The sequence below is a fragment of the Mytilus trossulus genome, chromosome 2 (genome assembly GCF_036588685.1).
Source record: "Mytilus trossulus isolate FHL-02 chromosome 2, PNRI_Mtr1.1.1.hap1, whole genome shotgun sequence".
Classification (NCBI taxonomy): domain Eukaryota; kingdom Metazoa; phylum Mollusca; class Bivalvia; order Mytilida; family Mytilidae; genus Mytilus; species Mytilus trossulus.
The window spans coordinates 33,120,555-33,141,088 of record NC_086374.1 but is presented as its reverse complement, the minus strand read 5'-3'; the positions used below and the strand labels follow the sequence as shown (position 1 = coordinate 33,141,088).

At 31.7% G+C, this 20,534-nt stretch overlaps 1 protein-coding gene across 1 annotated transcript; it reads left to right on the top strand.

Moving 5' to 3' along the window:
* Positions 1–420: 420 nt before the first annotated feature.
* LOC134707042 (myeloid differentiation primary response protein MyD88-like) lies at positions 421–13,312 on the top strand. Its single transcript, XM_063566525.1, has 5 exons — positions 421–1,346; positions 3,275–3,340; positions 3,729–3,909; positions 4,706–4,797; positions 12,647–13,312. The coding sequence occupies exons 1-5, from the start codon at positions 992–994 to the stop codon at positions 12,967–12,969; spliced, it is 1,017 nt and encodes a 338-aa protein (XP_063422595.1). The 5' UTR covers positions 421–991; the 3' UTR covers positions 12,970–13,312.
* The last annotated feature ends 7,222 nt before the right edge of the window (positions 13,313–20,534 follow it).

Sequence of the window (20,534 nt, the reverse complement as noted above, 5' to 3'; positions counted from 1 at the left end):
AGTAGATCATAGTTGTGTCTATAAAAAAGATGCGTATTTTATTTATCACTAGTGTGTCAATTGAAAATAAAGTAATTTCTAACCACATGATTGCTTCATTTCCCTTGTACCATCGAATTTTCGTGGTAAAATGCCTTTCTAGATTCAGAGGTTTAAAAAAAGTTTTTTTTTACTAAATTCAACATCAGCAAGCCGTTAACGATTATTATGCTATTTTCAGAAAATCATTTTAAGTCACATTTAATATTGACACAATCATAATCGTACAAGTTGGTCGACCGGAGTTACAGATTTAACACGATGTAGATTTTCCGCTTCTATTGACCAGAACAAGGAAAACGTTTTAGGAAATGTAGAAAAGTAAAATTGTTTAACAACTGTTGTAATTTTTGGGATGTTTGTAACTAGATTGTGATGTTTGTGTAAACAAGAAAACAATTCAGGATATACATGTATATTTTTTATGAATGAACTGCGTCTTTCAGCGACCTATACTGAAGAGACTTTTACCCATATTTGGATCTTATTTCCGTTTCATCATTTTATGAGCGCCCACGTTTTTGAAATACTTCCGTCAATTTCTTCCATCTATTATTTTGGGCTTTCGTACTAGAAAATAATAATTAGTTGAAATACACGGATTTTAGATTTATTTTTCTAATCTTCAATGTAACAGCTTCAAATCAAAGTCGAATAATCATCTCAAGTAATGTAGAGGTTGCAAGCAGAAATATTCAGTGAAATCGTTCGACTCATTAATTCCAAACATGTTTTAAACTGAATTTTCTGCGTATACCTGGCTTACAAAACTAAATATAGACATATAACGTAATGAAAACTTTAAATTTGTATTGATAAAAATATATCGGATATAACTTGGATTTCCACTGAGGTAACCATATTTAACTAAACCGGAAGACTTTTACAATATTTCCGATTTTCATCTGGAAGTTGGTTACTGTGAACTTTTTTGTTTGAAGACTTTATTAAAATGGCTGATGAACCAATTTCAGATGATGAAAGAATAATTCAGAACTTGATAGAGTATTGTAAAGACGTTCCACTCAAAATATTGAGAGCGACATCTACAAAGACCTTGTCTAACAGTCTTGATACAGAAGGCTATGTTTTAGGAGAATACAGTAACGACTGGTATGGACTTGCAGAAATAACTGGATACATGACAAAGGAAATGAGAAAATTTGAACAACATGAAAGTCCAACTACCGCTCTTCTTAACGACTGGAGTACTAGACTAAGGATGTCCCCAACCGTTGACACCTTGTTAAAGTATCTTGTACAGATACAGAGACCAGATATTGTGTTGGATAGCGAAAAAAGTATAAGTACGTAGTATTTCTATATTTAATCACATCACACACACACAAGTATCATACACATACACATTAAAAAAAATCAAATAAATGTATATTACTTCCTAGTCTACTCTATTATAATATTCGAATTATTTTTACTCTAAAACAACAGAAGTATATTAAGTATTTTTCTTTGATGAGTTTTCACATGTTGATGATGGTTTTCTGTACATGTCAGTTATAAAACTGATTAGCAACAATTAAGGCTCATATAATAATAGTTAGCTTATATATTTTTGTTGTATGTAACTTAAGTTGAAACATAGATATATATTTAAAATGACTCGAGATTAATGAAAGTATGTCATATCTACGCCAAATTTACAGATATCAACCCAACAACAAACAATGTAAAAAATATGCTATCTACGAAAAATAGCTTATTATTGTCTGTACAATATTCAACCCGAGTTGACATTAATTGTGTATAAAAGCATAGGTTTGCTAAGATATTTATAATATTATAATGCGTATATTTGCATCATATTTGTCCTCTCAGTTTGTTCTTAGCCTATCCTTAATTCAATCGAGTGCAATTTAATTCACACCATTTCCCTAATGCCTAGCCACTTCAAGTTTTACATAAAATCGAAAGTATTTCCGATTACTGGTGAAGGTCAAATATGGTTGATTGTTTCTGTATGTCTCGGTTTATGATAAGGTGAACTGATAAAATTGAGTTTTAATTATTTCTTGTTAAAATTTCGTATCCAATATCTTATCCTCCAGTTTAATGTGTATTTTTACCCAGGAAGTTCCAGACGACATGTTTTCAGGAAGTCGTATATATTTGATTGTGTCCTATATTTCTCTTGTTACATGTATACCTTTAAGGAAGTACATGTGCCATTTAAATTTTACACTAAGCAAACTTATATGATAGATTAAATTAGAAATAAACAAGAAGATTGGTAGCACATACACGAATGTTAGATGTGTACTTCAAATGAAGTTAATTTTAAATCTCAGTTTTAAATGTAAAGTCTATGCAATCTTTAAAAAGCCCCTCTTCGAATTTTGTTATTGTGGGTTTACTTAATTATCCCCAACACTTTTGGCCCCAAAAAATTATTGAATATAAAAATGGATGATGATGACTAACTTTTAGATTAACTTGATAATCTCGTTTCTTTAAGAAGATCTAAGAAGTTTGCATGTGTTTATTTTTTTTTACAATATGCTCGATATAGAAAGTAACGCATGCCGAAAAACACTGAATCAACTTTGTGAAGATATGTTTTTAAAACTATAATTTTATTCCTTCGAAATCTACTATCCGCAGCGGACATTGATATCTATGTGTATACTTTATACAATATAGTCGGCAGTGACCGATGTGGAAAGTAAACTTGGAATTTATAGTTAATAAAAAATTATAAGATATTTCTATAAAATTGAGAAGGGAAATAGGGAATGTGTCAAAGAGACAACAACCCGAACATAGAAAAAACAACAGCAGAAGGTCACCAACTAATGTTGATATCATACAGTAAAACACGCATATTTGAAATTGATGGGAGAAAAGAAGAATTCGGAAAAAGGGTGAGGGGTATAAGAATATATTTCCTGTCCTCATGTACCTATGGTGTAGAGCCCATAAAATTACGGTCCAGCATAGTAAGGGTTTGCTAAAAAATATTCATAGTACTGATACAGTTATGAAGATATTTGGTCACCATTAAAAATATTAGCAATAGAAATTTAGACTCATAATTTATTTGTAAGAAGGAATTATGACTACAAATTTGTTTAAATTTCAATACATCTGGGTCAATGTAGCCTACATTCTATGCATGCATGACCGGGGTTTGTTATTATCGATATAACGGAGCAGGTGTAAGAACGCGTGTTTTTGATATATAATTTTTGACTGATTAACAACTTTGTCATTATTTCAGGAAGAGATGTAGAACATTCCAAACAGCCAGCTCGTGCTCAAATGCCACCTAAACCAAAGGTATCAGGTAAGACATATTTTCATTCACTGAAAAATGGTAAATGAAGAAAAAATAATTTCTGTAGCGAAAAAGACGATGAAAAATGATTTAAAAAATTACTGAAATTTAATCTTGCAAGCAAACAAAAAAGTTTGTGTTGTGCTTATTACTTCACCTTGCCTTAAAAGCCAAGCGAGCTATTATCATCACTTGAAGTTCATCGTTTTTGTTGTCGTCGTCGACATATTTGGCAAGAATCTTCTCTGAAATTGTATGTCCAAAAATTAGTAATGTAAAACCATTCAAATGGGAAAACCAACTGTCTAATCTATATAAAAAGCATGCTGTTATAAAACATAACACCACTATATTTTTGTACTGCAAATGAAACATTTTTTTTCTTTTATTTTTAAAGAAAGTGACAGATACGATGCTTTTGTTGTTTATGGTAACACAGAACGAGATATCCTGTTTATGAAAGATATGGTGAACATTTTAGAAGGAGAAGATCATAATATAAGGTTATATGTTCCTGGTAGGGACGATCTCGCTGGCGATGAGAAATATGTAGTAACAGCAGAAATGATTGCTAACAGGTAACATTACTTGTAAAGGTATTTGAAAAAAATGTTTTAAGAATAACACCAACCACAAACCCGGCCTACCCCGATTACCAAGATGGCCGACTTGGCTTAAAAGAAAATATAGTAACATGCAAGTTGTGTCTATTATTTTGAAAACCGTTATAAATAGAGAAATCTGGCATGAGCGGAAATGTTCAGAATGTTGAACACTGCAAATTGTCATAAACATTAAATCTGTCAGTTATTGACCTTATATAACAATAATTTTATCTTTTTTGTTCAATTTTGCGTACTATTATTATTTGAAAACTATAACAAAAATAAAGAAGCGTTAAATTAATAAAATTTATCAGCAAGTCATGATCTACTTACGAGTCAAATTTTGCTGATATAGCCAGAAAACTGTCACTCTTTATTGGAGTATTAGCCCTTAAATAAAGCTTTTTTTTTTTTTTAACCTTTTTGTGATTTGAGCAAAAACTAAAGAAGATAGAGAGAAAAAATAAAAATAATCAATGGTCAACAATAGAAGATTAACAAAACAGAAAATTCTAATCGTCATTTTCGTCTATAATCACAGGCAAGTTATCTTTTTTTTCTGAGACAAGTTAGTGCCTGCGTCTATAATGTTAGAGAGTGCTTAATATGTGCATAGACTAAGGTGATCGACTCGGGTACTTTAGAGCCTCGAGTCTGTTTAAATAAAGATAGAGGCAACCATGTTATAATATGTATTTTTTTCATAGTAACATATGAATACTACGAGATACAGGGCATAAACGTTAGTCTCAACTGTTTATCATTACAGATGTCGGAGAGTTATAGTGGTACTGTCCAGAGGATTCGAGGACAGTGAAGAATGTGATTTCGCATTAAAATTAGCACAGTCCTTATCACCAGGTAGAAATTGTTTACATTTCTTTCTTCTTTTTTCTTTTAATCTTTTAATGTTTTAAGTACAGCTCTTTGTAAGAACCAGGCAGAGTGCGATACATGAAGGTTTCAGATTTTTTCTATAATTGGTCTACACGAAGCAATAAATGAAAAATGCTCAAAAAATAATTTTGAGTGGGAAAATATGAGTGGTTGCCATGGTAACAGACACTCTATTTTTTGGTTGTTAAGCATGGTAAAATCTTTCAAAAATCAGCTAAATCACCACAATTCAGAGCCTGATTATGAATCAAATCGTGCATTTTTCATTAATTTTCGTATGTAACATTGATAGAACTTGGTTTCAGCTTCATTTTAGTGAAGATTGCATGTCAACCAAGTTTGTAATTTTTTTGTAAAATTTTGTGAAAAAATGCATATTTTCAACTTTTCTGAAAGTGGGATTTTTGCTGAATTACCACATTTTCTCTGGTGTTTTTCAGAAAAGTGCAAATGTGTACAGAATAGTTAGCACTGTAGTTATGAAGTTTGGATACTACTTTACCAAATTTAATAGAAAAATGTGTGGGATTTTTTTTAGTTTTATCACCATAGCAACCGATTTTTTCCTTGGAAACGGAATTTTCATTTGCAGAATATTGCAGTTTAAGGGCTTAAATGTCCTGAATTTTTCATAACCGATAGGAAAAATACATAAAAGCTAACGCAAACTTTAAATTACAATCGTCAAGTGTTGTTGACTTCAATCGTTACCACGGAAACACATATTATCCTTAGCAAAATCCACTTTGAAATTGCATAAATAGATTTTTTTTTTTAAAATACATAAATAGAGGGTGTTTATTTTCTAATCCGAATATGACTGCTTTGCTTCACTTACAGTCTATTTTATTAATTTCATAAGGTTCAACAAATGTAATATATAATGTAATATTATGGTTGGAAGGTTAGAAAAAAAGGGGGTGGTAGCTTAATTTTTTAAAGATAACATACATGTAGATTCTTGAAAAGATTATGTTTGGTCGGAGAGCCTGATTATAAATAAAATCATTTTTTTCCCAGACATTTCATATAAGATCGATAATCTATAACTTGGGTTTAGCTTCAGAGGTTAGTTAAGGTACATTGCAGTTCGCTTGTCATGATTTTGATTTTTTTGTCAGATTTCCGAAACCTCAGGTTTTATTCATTTGAATACCTTAAAAAAATGGCATTGACCCCCTTTATCTTTTTATAAATCTTTTACATGTATAATGATAAGCAATCTGTAAAAGTCTTATAAAATTCAATTTATTCTTTGATAGTTTTGAGAATGTAAACTTGTCAATGAAATAGCTATGAAAAGTCATGAGAGAATATTTTCCCGCCAAAATTTCAATGACTAATATCTCGAAATCAAGCACATTGATCTGTATATTTTTTTTACTCTTTTGGTTCCCTTATTGATCCCCTATCGATATTCACTTGTATTTAAATTGAAAGATCCAAAATAATGTCATACAATTGTGAAACTCCAAGTCAAATGGACAAATTTATCTTTCTACTTAAAATGAATTTTTTATAAGGAAACATTTTATTTTTAAATCTCAGAATATGATCAAGATTCTTTGATAGAAAGTAATTGAATTTTCATTTCGATATAATGAAGTATTTTTAAGATGCTTGGATAGCAATTTAAATAGCATGAATAGAGAGAACATAATTTTATTAATAAAACATCTTCATTCTATATATATTTCTTGCCAACCTACTTTACACAAACGAGAGCTTACTTTGGTAGTATATTTTATTCGGTTATAGCTATATTAGCAGGGTTGATTTTTGTTTTTCCGTATAACCGCAATTTTCTCTATTTTCTTTGTAATATATTTATACTAGTAGTAACAAGAATATCGTTTCTGGGGGGGGGGGGGGGGGGGCCTTTATAGTATGTTGTTCATGCAGTGTAAGCTAATGCTCCATGTTGAAAACCGTACTTTGGCCTATGATGGTTTACTTTTAGGAGTAGTGACTTAGATAAAGAGTTTTCTTATTGGCATTCATACAACATTTTCTATAATATTCTGCTCATTATTGAAGTTAATGATATGATCTAATTATGATCTAATTATTCAAGGATTTTACTTTGCAATGACTACAGTAGTAATACATATATACAGCCTCCTCTATTAATAATAACGGTTTCCTTTGAATTTTAAATAAGAAATAAGATAAAACAAAGGTTTGCATTATTTCGCAAAGGTTTGCGTTGTAGCGCAAACCTTGGAAGAAAAAATTTAAAAAATGTGTGGCGCTAATACGCTTCCCTAGATTTTAAGAAAGGTAGTGTATATGTTAGTTAAGAATCGGTGCTCACCCATTACATTAAGAATTGAAAAATCGTAATGTACAGCTGATAGAGTTGAGGATGAGTGTCATTTTTCAATCGAATGCTCACTTCATACCAATTTGAGGGAGGCACTCTTTCAGTACATTTCTAGCACATCTCGATGTTAACACAAGAATACTTGACTATTATGGGGGATACTGACGATTGTATTGTTAAAAAAAATAGTTCTTTTGAATTATGTAGTACATATCTTGATACTGACTGTTATTTGATAAATATAGTTTGTTTTTTTCTACTTTGTTTTGGCTCCGATTGTGACTGAGGCTTATGGTGCTTTAAAGATATTTATATCATATTATTATTGTTGTAAAGTCTTTATGTTGTTCCAATCATTATACCGCCGCTTCAAAAAAGTGGGGTATACTGTTTTGCCTCTGTCTGTCTGTCCGTCCTTCCAACCGTTCAGTTCATCCCTCCGTCCAATGAATATTTTCGTTGATTTTTTTCATTAACTACATTACAAGGATTTCTGAAAGGTTTATTGAAGTCGTCTATATCGTGTGATAAGTTTTCATATTCATCACTCAACAACTTCCTGTTTACCGAACACGTTGCACATGACAGCCAAGTTAAAAAAATATCGTCATATTTTTCTGAAGAACTACAACAAAGTACAATGATTTCTGAAAATTGGTTTCGGGGTTTATATTAGTCAGCTATACTGTGTGATGCTTTTTCAGATTCAAAACTCAACAACGAAATATTTGGGCGAGGTATCATCAGTAGTTTGCACCATCACTGATTTTGTATATGCTCTTTATAGACCCTTTAATTTGGAAAAATGAAATATTCTGTTCTGTGTTATTCTATATACATATTTCGAATTGAGTATATAGAAAGTATTCGAACTATCTAAGCCTGATGTTATACATTTGTATATACGGAGTTATTTCTTTAAAAACATGTTTTTGTATCTAAATGTAATAATACAGACAGACATTTTTTTGTTATCCTGTTATCCTTGCTTGACTTGATACGTGTTGGACTTATGGATTGTCGGAGTATTGGGCTGTCGGAGCAATGGATTGTCGGACTATTGGGTTATTGTACTTATGGGTTGTCAGACTAATTGGCTATCTGACTAATGTGCTGTCGGACAAATACGTTTTTGGACTTATGGGTTGTCCGACCAATGAGATGTCGGACTAATGGACTGTCGGACCAATGGGCTGTCGGAATAATGGCATGTAATCTATATGGCCTGGTTAACTAAAGAAATTTCTAAAAGTTACCATCTGATCATAGAAGAACCTTTCTGGAGCCCTCTTTTCGTCATGCATACACTACTATATTTTTCGACTTTCATGTAGATTTTTTTTTTAATCTTTTCTGTTAATTTAAAAAAAAAAAAAGAAGATGTGGTATGATTGTTAATGATTCGGTTACATGCCATTATTACGAAAAGATAGAAACAAATCTACATGAAAGTAAAAAAATATAGTACTGTATTGATGACGAAAAGAGGGCTCCAGAAAGGTTCTCCTAAGATTAAATGGTAACTTTTAGAAATGTCTTTAGGTAACCAGGCCATATAAGGCAAATTATACAGTTAACAGTGACACCAATAAAATTCAAACTTGATCTCTGTGTATAAATGTTTCATAAGATTTGATTGAGGCAAACAAAAATTATAAAACAGAAACCAACTTTGTGACAACTAATGTACTGACGAACATGGGTTAAACCTACTACAACCCCCCCCCCCCCCCCCGCCCCCCAAAAAATAAAAATTGCGGCACGAAAGTGTTTATTTTAGTTTTGCCCTTGTTCCTTGAATCAAGCAAATGTGTTTACAAAGAGTGGGACACTGGATATTTACTTTTTTATTTCACATGGGACACTTAAGTCTTGTATTCATGAATGTTTACAACTTGTTCGGACTAGAAAACATTGATAATTACAAAGAAAAATAAGATTAGTATGTACTGCGCTGTGTCTAGTGTTGCAGTTTAATTGAATCTGTGGAATTTGTATTCAAATTATTATTGTTATTAATATTGTATTAATGCAGACATTCTCAGCTTAGTGGTTCAATTCCAAATCTCGGGATTAATGCAGTCTTTTGTAAAGGTTACAGAGACAGATACAGAAAATAAGGGCGTAATTCATGTATAATTAAAGGTTAAAAAAAACCTTTGAGAATAACAAAACATTTTTTTTGAAGATTCATCCTAAAAAATTGATACCTCTATCTACCGGTTTACTATCTTAAAGGAGAGGAGGGAGATTTCAGAAGGATAAGAAGTGTGCTTCAGCTGAATTCCCCTTCCCAACACACACACATACACACACATCACAAGATATTATGTTATCGATATCAAGAACTTGTGAGATATATGTAGAACGACGCATAGTAAGGAATGATTCCTTATTGATACAATTATATTGCTTGATAATTCTGATTTTATAGTTTTGCCGGTAATAGCGTAATTATTTTACCGGGATTAGCACAATTCCAACTTAGCAGATGTATTCTATTTGGCTATCTCGGAGATCCTGAATTTCATTTGCGGGATAGTAGTACAACAAAGCAGTCATAAATGATATGTTAATAGCTACATGTATATATTAAGAGGATTCCATTATACTGGACTTCCGATATTAGCTATCACCCATTGCCTATTATTATTTTTAAAATCACCACCAACTTAAAATGTGTTCAATTTTTCTGTCCGTCTATATCCACCCGTCCATCACACTTCAGTTTCAGTTTAGAAATGCTTTGACCAAATGATTTTATTATTGGTTTGTTAATATTATGTTATGGGTCAATTTTGTCACTTATGCTGGTGAAATAACACCTCAGACGGATGTGTGCCATAAGAAATTAAGAATTTTCTTACATTTGTTAGGGCCATATATATCTTGCCTTTATATAAGCCAGGTTGGCCCGGCTATTGCAATCCCATGAAGTTCATCATCTGTCAACCTTATACCAGATGCTCCACAGGGCACAGCTTTATACGACCGCAGAGTTCGAACCCTGAACAGTTGGGGCAAGTATGGACACAACATTCAAGCTTGATACAGCTCTGAATTTGGATTGCGATTTAATAGTTGACACAACATAGTTTTCTGACACAGAATGAATGTAGTCTAAGAACTTAAACTTACCTATTATGGTCCTATATCCCAAATCTAAATACATGGTTAGATTCAGCATATCAAAGAACCTCAAGAATTCATTTTTTGTTAAAATCAAAGTAAGTTTAATTTTAGACCCTTTGGACCTTAATGTAGACCAATTTGAAAACGGGACCAAAAATTAAGAATCTACATTCACAGTTTTCGGCATATTAAAGAACCCCAATTATTCAATTTTTGATGAAATCAAACAAAGGTAAATTTTGACCCTTTTGGTCCCTAACTACTAAACTATTGGGGCCAAAACTCCCAAAATCAATCATAACCTTCCTTTATGGTCATAAATCTTGTGTTAAAATTTCATTGATTTCTAATTACTTATACTAAAGTTATGGTGCGAAAACCAAGAAAAATGCTTAATTGGTCCCCTTTTTGACCCCTAATTCCTAAACTTTTGGGACCAAAACTCCCAAAATCAATCCCAATCTTTCTTTTGTGTTCTTAAACATTGTGTTTGAATTTTATAGATTTCTATTTACCTATACTTACTGAAGTTATTGTGTGAAAACCAAGACAAATGTCTAAATGTGCCCTTTTTTGGCCCCTAATTCCTAAACTAAAAGGACCAAAACTCTCAAAATCAATCCCAACCTTCTTTATGTGGTAAATAACCGTGTGTTTAAATTTCATAGATTTCTATTAACTTAAACTGAAGTTAAAGTTCGAAAACCAATGTTTCTTTGGACTACGAAACGCAATTATCTTTTCAAATATCTACTTGTATGCAACATTTAAAAAAATCAACTTACCACCCTCCCCCTTTTTCCAAGCCCCCCCCTAATGTTTCATGACATATTACATTTATTGAAAATCTGAAGAAAAAATCCCAGACAAGACTGTTAGTGAAGCAAAGAATAAAAGCACATTCAAATTTGAACCCTTTATTTATATATTTTTTTTACATAAATTTCTAATTATGCAGTTTTTTAGTGGATGTTGCTATGGATAACATGTCTTTCCGGGGTAACAATTGAAGTCAACAACACTTGACGATTGTAATTTAAAGTTTGCTTTAGCTTTAATGTATTTTTCTTATCGGTTATGAAAAATTCAGGACATTTAAGCTCTTAAACTGCAATATTCTGCAAATGAAAACTCCGTTTCCAAGGAAAAAATCGGTTGCTATGGTGATAAAACTAAAAAAAATCCCACACATTTTTCTATTAAATTTGGTAAAGTAGTATCCAAACTTCATAACTACAGTGCTAACTATTCTGTACACATTTGCACTTTTCTGAAAAACACCGGAGAAAATGTGGTAATTCAGCAAAAATCCCAATTTCAGAAAAGTTGAAAATATGCATTTTTTCACAAAATTTTACAAAAAAATTAAAAATTTGGTTGACATGCAATCTTCACTAAAATGAAGCTTAAACCATGATCTATCAATGTTATATATGAAAATTAATGAAAAATGCATGACTCTATTCATAATCAGGCTCTGAAATGTGGTGATTTAGCTGATTTTTGAAAGATTTTACAACGCTTAACAGCCAAAAAATTGGGTGTCCGTTACCATGGCAACCACTCATATTTTGCCACTCAAAATTATTTTTTGAGCAGAATTCATTTGTTGCTTCTACTAGGCCAAATATAGATAAAATCTGAACCCCCCATATATCACATGTATATGGCACACTGCCTGGTTCTTATAAAGAGCTGTACTTAAAAAACGTTGAACATATTTGGAAGTAAATTTATCTTAATAGACTTTTTGATATTTTCAAATTCCACTAGGTTTCATTAACTCGAAATTAGATCCATTGAGTGAAAAGAATTTAGGAGAGATTGGTCATAACAAGGTTATGATATATATTAAACAGTTATAAGCACAACGTTCCCTATAACTGTACTCACTTTTACAGTTATTGAAAAGTTATAATAATCAGATAAGAGTAAAAGGAAATATGTAATACACCAATGAGATAGTAACATAACAAAACATCAATGCAAATAAAATCTAGACATTAAAAAGTGGTTACAAAAGATGCGATGATAAATTCGAAGTAAAAAGGGGGAGGGCAATCCAATAACCAAATATTTGTGTTACAGACAGATATGAGAAGAAAATGTACTTATTTCTCACAGTATTACTTGATTTGTTTAAATCTTTAACTAAAGGAGGTATAATATAAGATTTAACGTTCAGACAGCAAAAGAATAAAAAAACATTGAAATGAAAAATTGGAAATCATTATTTCTTTTGGGTACAAATGCAGTTGTCAACTGTTTTCCGAGGTAAAAGTTCACAGTAATTAAACTTCCTAGTTTTATGTTTGCTTAAAAAATATTCATAACTGTTTTTTTTATTTTCAATTTCAGGTGCAAAAACAAAACGTATTATACCAATATTATTAGACAATGTAAAAATTCCACTTATATTGAACTTTGTGGGTACAGTTAATTTTACAAACCCCATGCAACGAGAATGGGTTTGGCCCCGAGTAGCCGCCACTATCAAGTGCCCTCTCGTCCCAAGTATACAGGATTGGCAGTGTACAATTGATGACTTAAAGAATATGAAATATGACAGTAAGCATGTGCAACATCTTTTGTATGGAATAAGTGTTGCATGCCAAGAATTTCCAGCCGAAGAAGAAGAAGAAAAGAAAGGAAAGAAAGGAGAAAAAAAGAAGAAATCTTGATGAAGAATGTGTCAATGTATTTAGATTTAATAGAAGATTGATGTTTGTCAGAAAAATCTGATACAGACGTATTTCCGTCCATTTATCACTTAGAGATCATTAAAGAAATCCAAACATCCAAATGGATGTGTTATAACACGTGTAGACCCATACGGAACTGCCGACTCTTGTGTGGAATAAAAGAATACTTATGTGAATTTAACTCATATATTATAATTGAATATTTTACCGTTCAGATTTTTGTACATAAATATATAACGTTTCATTGTTATTTGTGTATATTGGTTATCAAGAATGAATACTGTTTTTTTTATAAATAAAGATATACATGTTTTAAAAACATTGCACTGTAAAATTTTAGTGTTTGTGCCAAATTTTCAGATACTATAAGCAATATCTAAACTAAATTTTATAGTGTTTGTAATTATTGTCAGGCGGACATATAAAAAAGGTGATGTATTATTGGCAATGAGACAATCTAAACAAGTAACCAAATGACACCGAATTTAGCATCAAAAGGTCACAGTACGACCGTCATCAATGAGCAAGACCCGTACATGTCTGTCTGGCAGGGTTCATCTGACCTCGAACTTTTATGGTCATTGGTCATGTTCATTTTGTGTAATTTTCTTTTTCTCATAAAGGCTAATTATATAATGTGTATGGAATGATCGTAAAATGAATGGTAATTTTTACTTTGATCTTCGAGTGATTTAACTTCTACGCTATTCGTAAATCAAATACGTTAAGTCGAAAAAGGCGTGCTATATATAACTTGTAAGGTGTATATGATTAATATGTCTGTCTGACAGGTATAACCTGACTTTGACTTAATTTAAAGGGATCATTGTTGATGTCAAGTTTTTGTGATACTTGTAGTAAAACCTTCATATTACAGACTTTAGACATAAGATCAATCGCAATACGTAAAGCAGGCGAGACATGTCAGCGTTTGCACTCTTGTTACTTACATGTTTGAATTCCAAGAAAATTGTTTTGTAATTGCACTTCTGCATACTCGAAATTGAAAAGGCATAGGCTGGTGTATTTCTAGTAAAATTAAAATGGGGGATTTGATTTTTTTTATATTTCATTTGTTTGAATCTACGTTGTTCCTCTCTATTACTTGTCAGTGACTGTTTGGGTCGTCATGATTATCTATAAGTATAGTTATATATGCTTTTTATTTATATCCTTCTGTGGATGAGTTAGCAAACCAACAACAATTGTTGAGCAAAACATAAAATTCAGGCATTCAGAGTTTCCATATTATGTATTCCATACTCAGACTGGACCTCGAAATACAATCAAACAATAAACATTGTCAAGAAAAGATATGAAATGAAATAAGTTTTCACTAATCAATTAATTGTATTGGCTTTAAAAAAGTTCTAAGTAACTGCGAGTACTTTCAGATCTGTATACTTAAAAAGTCTTTTGTTGTTGGACTATATAAGTACCCTGCCACGTCCATTCTGTGTTATTAGATGTATTCCTGTTTTGCATCCATCTGATGAGTTAAGCCCTTTTCAATTGATTTTTATAGATTTTTCATTGACAATCATACCACATCTTCTTATTTTTAATATATGTTTGAGACCTCATATAGCACCTATTCCATTTAGCCTGAAATAAAAGTGTACCGTAAATATTTTGTGTTAGTTCATTCTAGAACACAATAAAAGAGGTAGGGTTAATATCTCAAGTATTTGATTCACTGATAGGACTAACATCAAATAGCTGTCAGTTGTGAAGAAGTAGACTTAAAAGTGGGGGTCAATCTTCTGAACGGATCAGCAACATTTCGTTATGCTCATTTAAATGAACGAGTAATCGATTTACTATTAATCTGAAATTTTAATCACTGGACTCTTCACATAGCAAAAGGGATTAATCATTTCCCCAACGCGTTCGTTACATTTGATTCCCCCTGAGTATGTGACTATACATTTATTTTTTATGCCCCACTTACGATAGTAGAGGGGCATTATGTTTTCTGGTCTGTGGCTCCGTTCGTTCGTCCGTCTGTGCGTCGTCCGTTCGTCCGTTCAGGTTAAAGTTTTTGGTCAAGGTAGTTTTTGATGAAGCCGAAGTCCAATCAACTTGAAACTATGTACACTTGTTGCTTATGATATGATCTTTCTAATTTTAAAGCCAAATTAGACTTTTGACTCCAATTTCATGGTCCACTGAACATAGAAAATGGAAGTGGGAGTTTCAGGTTAAAGTTTTTGGTCAAGATAGTTTTTGATGAAGCTGAAGTCCAATCAACTTGAAACTTAGTGCACTTGTTGCTTTTGATAGGATCGTTCTAATTTTAAAGCCAAATTAGACTTTTGACTCCAATTTCATGGTCCACTGAACATAGAAAATGAAAGTGGGAGTTTCAGGTTATAGTTTTTGGTCAAGGTAGTTTTTGATGAAGCTGAAGTCCAATCAACTTGAAACTTAGTACATATGTTCCCTATAGTATGATCTTTCTAATTTTGATGCCAAATTAGATTATTACCCAATTTCATGGTCCATGGAACATGGAAAAGGATAGTGCAAGTGGGGCATCCGTGTTCTTTGGACACATTCTTGTTACACACAAAAAAGCTGAATGGACCTCCCTTATTAATTGGCATTAGGTTTACAATCCGAATATGCAATTCTTATAAACCTTAGCTACTATAGCCGGATTTAGGGCCCCCTTATGGAGCTACATATAGGATAAAGGTATCTATATATAGACGTTTTACAAGTATCACACCAAACGTTGGATAGTCAAGATCTGCACTACGCTACGTTTTTGGTTTATAACAATATCTGTACCTGGAAATAAGGTTTGTAAACAATGGGTATAGATACAATGTACATTAAAAAAAGTGTTAAAAGTTAAAATGACCGTGTAAAATAATCGGTATTTAATCGATAAGATTTCTCAAATAAAATGACCATATTTATTCACCCTGAAATTAGAAATCATATGCAGTTGCTATGATCTTTTGGAATTTACGTTAGTGTGTTATCATTTTAATAAATATATAGCTAAGTTATCCGTGCATGGTGAGTGTTCCTACTGTGGCTTGAACTACAGAGAGAAATTCATATCTAACTTTGTTGGTTTCCATCAGCTTTTATTCCGTCTAACAGAGGGAGACCGAACTGTGTCGCATACACTTGTTAAAAAGAAGGTTTTTTTTAAATTAAGAAAAGAAGAACCACCCCTTTTCTTCGATGTGTATTTAGGTTTTAAGAAGTAATTTACCATCAAGGAAGTAAATGTGATCGGGGTATGTCCCTTAATTATCTTTTACCTGACAAGGAAGTTCTTGTTAGTTATTTAAACCTATAACAAAACACCGTCTTACAATCTACAATAATTAATAAATATAGGCAGCAACTTTTTACAACTCAAAATTACATAAGAACATAAAACAATAAAACAATGATAACTTCAATGGCTAACAAACACCAATTGTACGAATCTTGAATATTGAAACACGTTTGAATCAATTTAGAATTGAACTTAACATTATAATACAAATAACAATGGTCAGTTATTGGTGTTATCTTATTTATAAAATTATTTTGATTTCTTACAAACGTTTCAAAGAAATCCGTATGGTAAAAAGTAATGTTGCATATGGGTAGGTGCGAAGGACGTTATTTGATCTGATTACTAGTATTTACGACACTACTTAATGTAATAACATTCAGAACAAAGAGTTCTTAACCATATGAAAGTATACACATTTTGTGATTCGGGATCTTTTTTTTTGTTTTTAAAATTTATTTACTTTCAGCATCAACGATCAACACAGATGATTTGAGAGCCGAGCTATATCACCAAAATGGACTCAAAAGGAGACAAACCATCGAGATAAAAAAAAACACATTTTAGATCAACTGTGCTCGATAACATTCGAACCTTCGAACCGAAGTTTCTTAAACTATCGATTTGGATTTATTTAGACTAATCTACTATTTACTCTAACATATACAGCGATATAACTAAATTGTACTATTATAGTTAGGAATTAATAGACTAATAGTTGGTCGCAGCTTATTTAATATTATTATTTAAATTCTATGAAATACATTTTTACAATTTTTGTTCAGGTTGTCTCTTTTGCTGTTAGAGATTAACTAGTAGGTATATATATGTCGTGTACAAGTTGCGATTTTGTACAGGTTATAACATGTACAAAAATATTGTACATGTTATAACTTGTATAATGCAAAAATACAAGTTATAACATGTACAAAAGTACCTCATACATGTTATAACCTGTACAAAATATTGCTTAAAAATGGTTTTAACTTGTACAAAATTTAAAATAAATCTTAAAGAAGTAAAATATACATTTAAATTCACAAATGCATAAAGAACAACAATAAATAGGCCAGAACGTGTATTTTTTTTGTAAAGGACAATGATCACAAAGTATCAGAAATATATGTTTCATGAATAATGTTGGCAAAATGAGTTTTCATGTAATTGTATGTTCAATGCAGTCATCATGGTTTAAATAAATGTGAACTTTTTACTAAAAGCTTGCATTCCCCCAATGACAATTACATTAGATACTAGTAACTAAATTCTTCCAAAAAAAAAATAGGCCAGAACGTGTCTTTGTTTTGTTAAGGACAATGATCACAAAGTATCAGAAATATATGTTTCATGAATAATGTTGGCAAAATGAGTTTTCATGTAATTGTCTGTTCAATGCAGTCATCATGGTTTAAATAAGTGTGAACTTTTTACTAAAAGCTTGCATTCCCTCAATGACAATTACATTAGATACTAGTAACTAAATTCTTCCAAAAAATTTAAGAAGGATTCTTAATAGTTTTGGGAAATACTCCTCCATCTCAATTTTATAGCATGCAAAGACAAAAACAATGTCTTATATGCTTACTCTGTAAAAGCAAGAGAGAGAGAGAGCTGAAATAGTTTTCATTGGACCACCCTTCATTATCAATATCTTTGGATCTTCTCTTCAACATTTTTGGCCTTCAGCATGACTTATGTAAATTTATAACTCACTTTTTGTTTATAAACTATAAGATCATTGCATGAGGCGAATGTCATTTTTATATTATCCTCTACTTTGTAAGCATTTATTTGTAGCCTTTGGATGTTGTCTGCTCCATTGGCGGGTTGTTGTAGTTAGACACATACCCGAATTCAATTCCTAATTGTTTTGTAGACACATCTATCCTGGATATCCTCCTATGTCTTTTAGTGTCAACTGGAATGAAAGTATTTTACTATTGCCTTCAAAGTGGACACTCACAATTATAGTTCATCAAATACAGACATGTTCATAGATAGTCATCATAAGACATGTCCTAAGATATGTATTCCGGGAATACTTCATAATACCGACCCCTGGACATTTACTGTATCAAAAAAGGACAAAACACACTAACTTGATGGAATAATAAAAAAGTTATGAAAATGTTATTGAGGTCAATATCATCTGTTGCGATAAAAGAAAAATATCCTTATTTTTATATTTTGTACAAGTTAAAACCATTTTTAAGCAATATTTTGTACAGGTTATAACATGTATGAGGTACTTTTGTACATGTTATAACTTGTATTTTTGCATTATACAAGTTATAACATGTACACTATTTTTGTACATGTTATAACCTGTACAAAATCGCAACTTGTACACGACATATATATGTTGTAAAGTATCAGTCCTTAATAATATCAGTTACTAGTAATGTATTTGACTTTTTTTCATGAAGTTGGCATACGCTTTTCTTACCTTACCTTTTGCATGTGAGAGTATAAATGTGACTCCATGTGACATTCACACACGAAAACCGACCGTGCAAGGGCTGTATAGCCAGTCAAGGTTGTTAAAAAAAACTTCCATCATTATCACACGGAGGGGAAAAAAAGAACGAAAATAAATTAAATATGGATTTACTCAATTTTTATACGCCCGTCAAAATTTTGACGGGACGTATTTTGATATACAAATGTCCGGTGTCCGTCCGTCCGTCTGTCTGTCCGTCCGTCTGTCTTTCTGTCCGTCTGTCTGTCCGTCCGTCTGTCTGTCCGGCGTAAACATGTCTCACCGTTACTTGAGACCGACTTATTCAAATTTCATGAAACTTAATACAGTTGTTTTTTATGATGGTCAAATGATCTGTATACTTTTTGGTGAAAATAAGATTTAAACTTTTTGAGTTACGGCACTTTGCAACTAAAATAGTGGTGTGGTTTTTTCACATGTCGCACCGTAACTCAAAAACAATTCTTGATTATTGCTTAGCACTTTACACACTTCTTAGTTATATTAATCTTAATATCTGTATACTTTTTGGTGATGATTCAAAATTTCATTTTTGAGTTATTGAGTATTTTGTAAAAAAGGGGGAGGGGTTTTTTACATGTCGCGCTGTATCTCAAAAACGATTTATGATTATTGCTCAAAACTTTACACACTTCTTTGTTATATTAATCTTAAGATCTGTATACTTTTTGGTGATGATTCAAAATCTCATTTTTGAGTTATTGAGTATTTTGTAAAAAAAAAAGGGGGGGAGGTTTTTTTTACATGTCGTGCCGTATCTCAAAAACGATTTAGGATTATTGCTTAAAATTTTACACGCTCCTTTGTTATATTAATCTGAAGATCTGTATTCTTTTTGGTGATGACTCAACATTTTATTTTTGAGTTATTGAGAAAAAAGGGGAGTTTTTTTTTACATGTCCCTACGTATCTCAAAAACAATTCGTGATTATTGCTTGAAACTGTACACACTTCTTTGTTATATTAATCTAAATTGAAAAAAAAGGTAGGGGTGTTTCATATGTCCCGCCGTGTCTCAAAAACAATAAATGGTTATTCCTTAAAACTTTTCAAAAACTATTTATGATTATTGCATAAAACTTCCACACAAGACGTCGGGCGTATCATGCGCTCGTGGCGCAGCTGTTTATTGTATTTATCTTGTTCATAAATGTAAATATTTGATGTTAATGTCTGACTACCTGTAGATGTTTTTTTATATTAAAAACGGGATATTGCATTGTAATGTTTTAGATGATGTGGTGACCCGGTGTATACAGCTCGCAAAAGAAAAACACGGTCATTGTACACTTATTGGTGAGTTGAATAAAATTAACCAAGGTTTTACTCTAATGCACAGCGAAAGCGTAATCGACATCTAATAAATCATTTATATATAAATCCTATGTTAGTGGCCGTTTGAACCTGCAGTAACTGAGGTAGAATTGTTCCGTTTACAATTCACTGTGACTCTGAGATTAAGAACAGCAACCAAGGCAATGTTCCTTTGTTTCTTTTGTAAGCTTGATGTGACGATGCGTCCTAAATTGATACACCACATCCTGTATTTTCAATATTATCAAATCAACATTGGGCCAAGATTTTAGAATGTTGTCTCTTTTGGTACTTAAACTGATTTTATTTTCAATACTTTAATACATAACTTGACAATTGATGTCTATCTATTTAACCTGAAGGTTCACCATCTTGTCGCTTACTTATAGTTTGGAATTACACAAGGTCAGGCTTTTCTGAGACTGCTTATTA

What these genes read in the sequence shown, in the direction of transcription:
- LOC134707042 (XM_063566525.1), top strand. Translation starts at nt 992, where the DNA reads ATGGCTGATGAACCAATTTCAGATGATGAAAGAATAATTCAGAACTTG. An exon ending in GCAGAAATGATTGCTAACAG is followed by an intron (nt 3,910 to 4,705) that starts GTAACATTACTT and finishes TTATCATTACAG; the next exon opens with ATGTCGGAGAGTTATAGTGG. An exon ending in AGCACAGTCCTTATCACCAG is followed by an intron (nt 4,798 to 12,646) that starts GTAGAAATTGTT and finishes TTTCAATTTCAG; the next exon opens with GTGCAAAAACAAAACGTATT.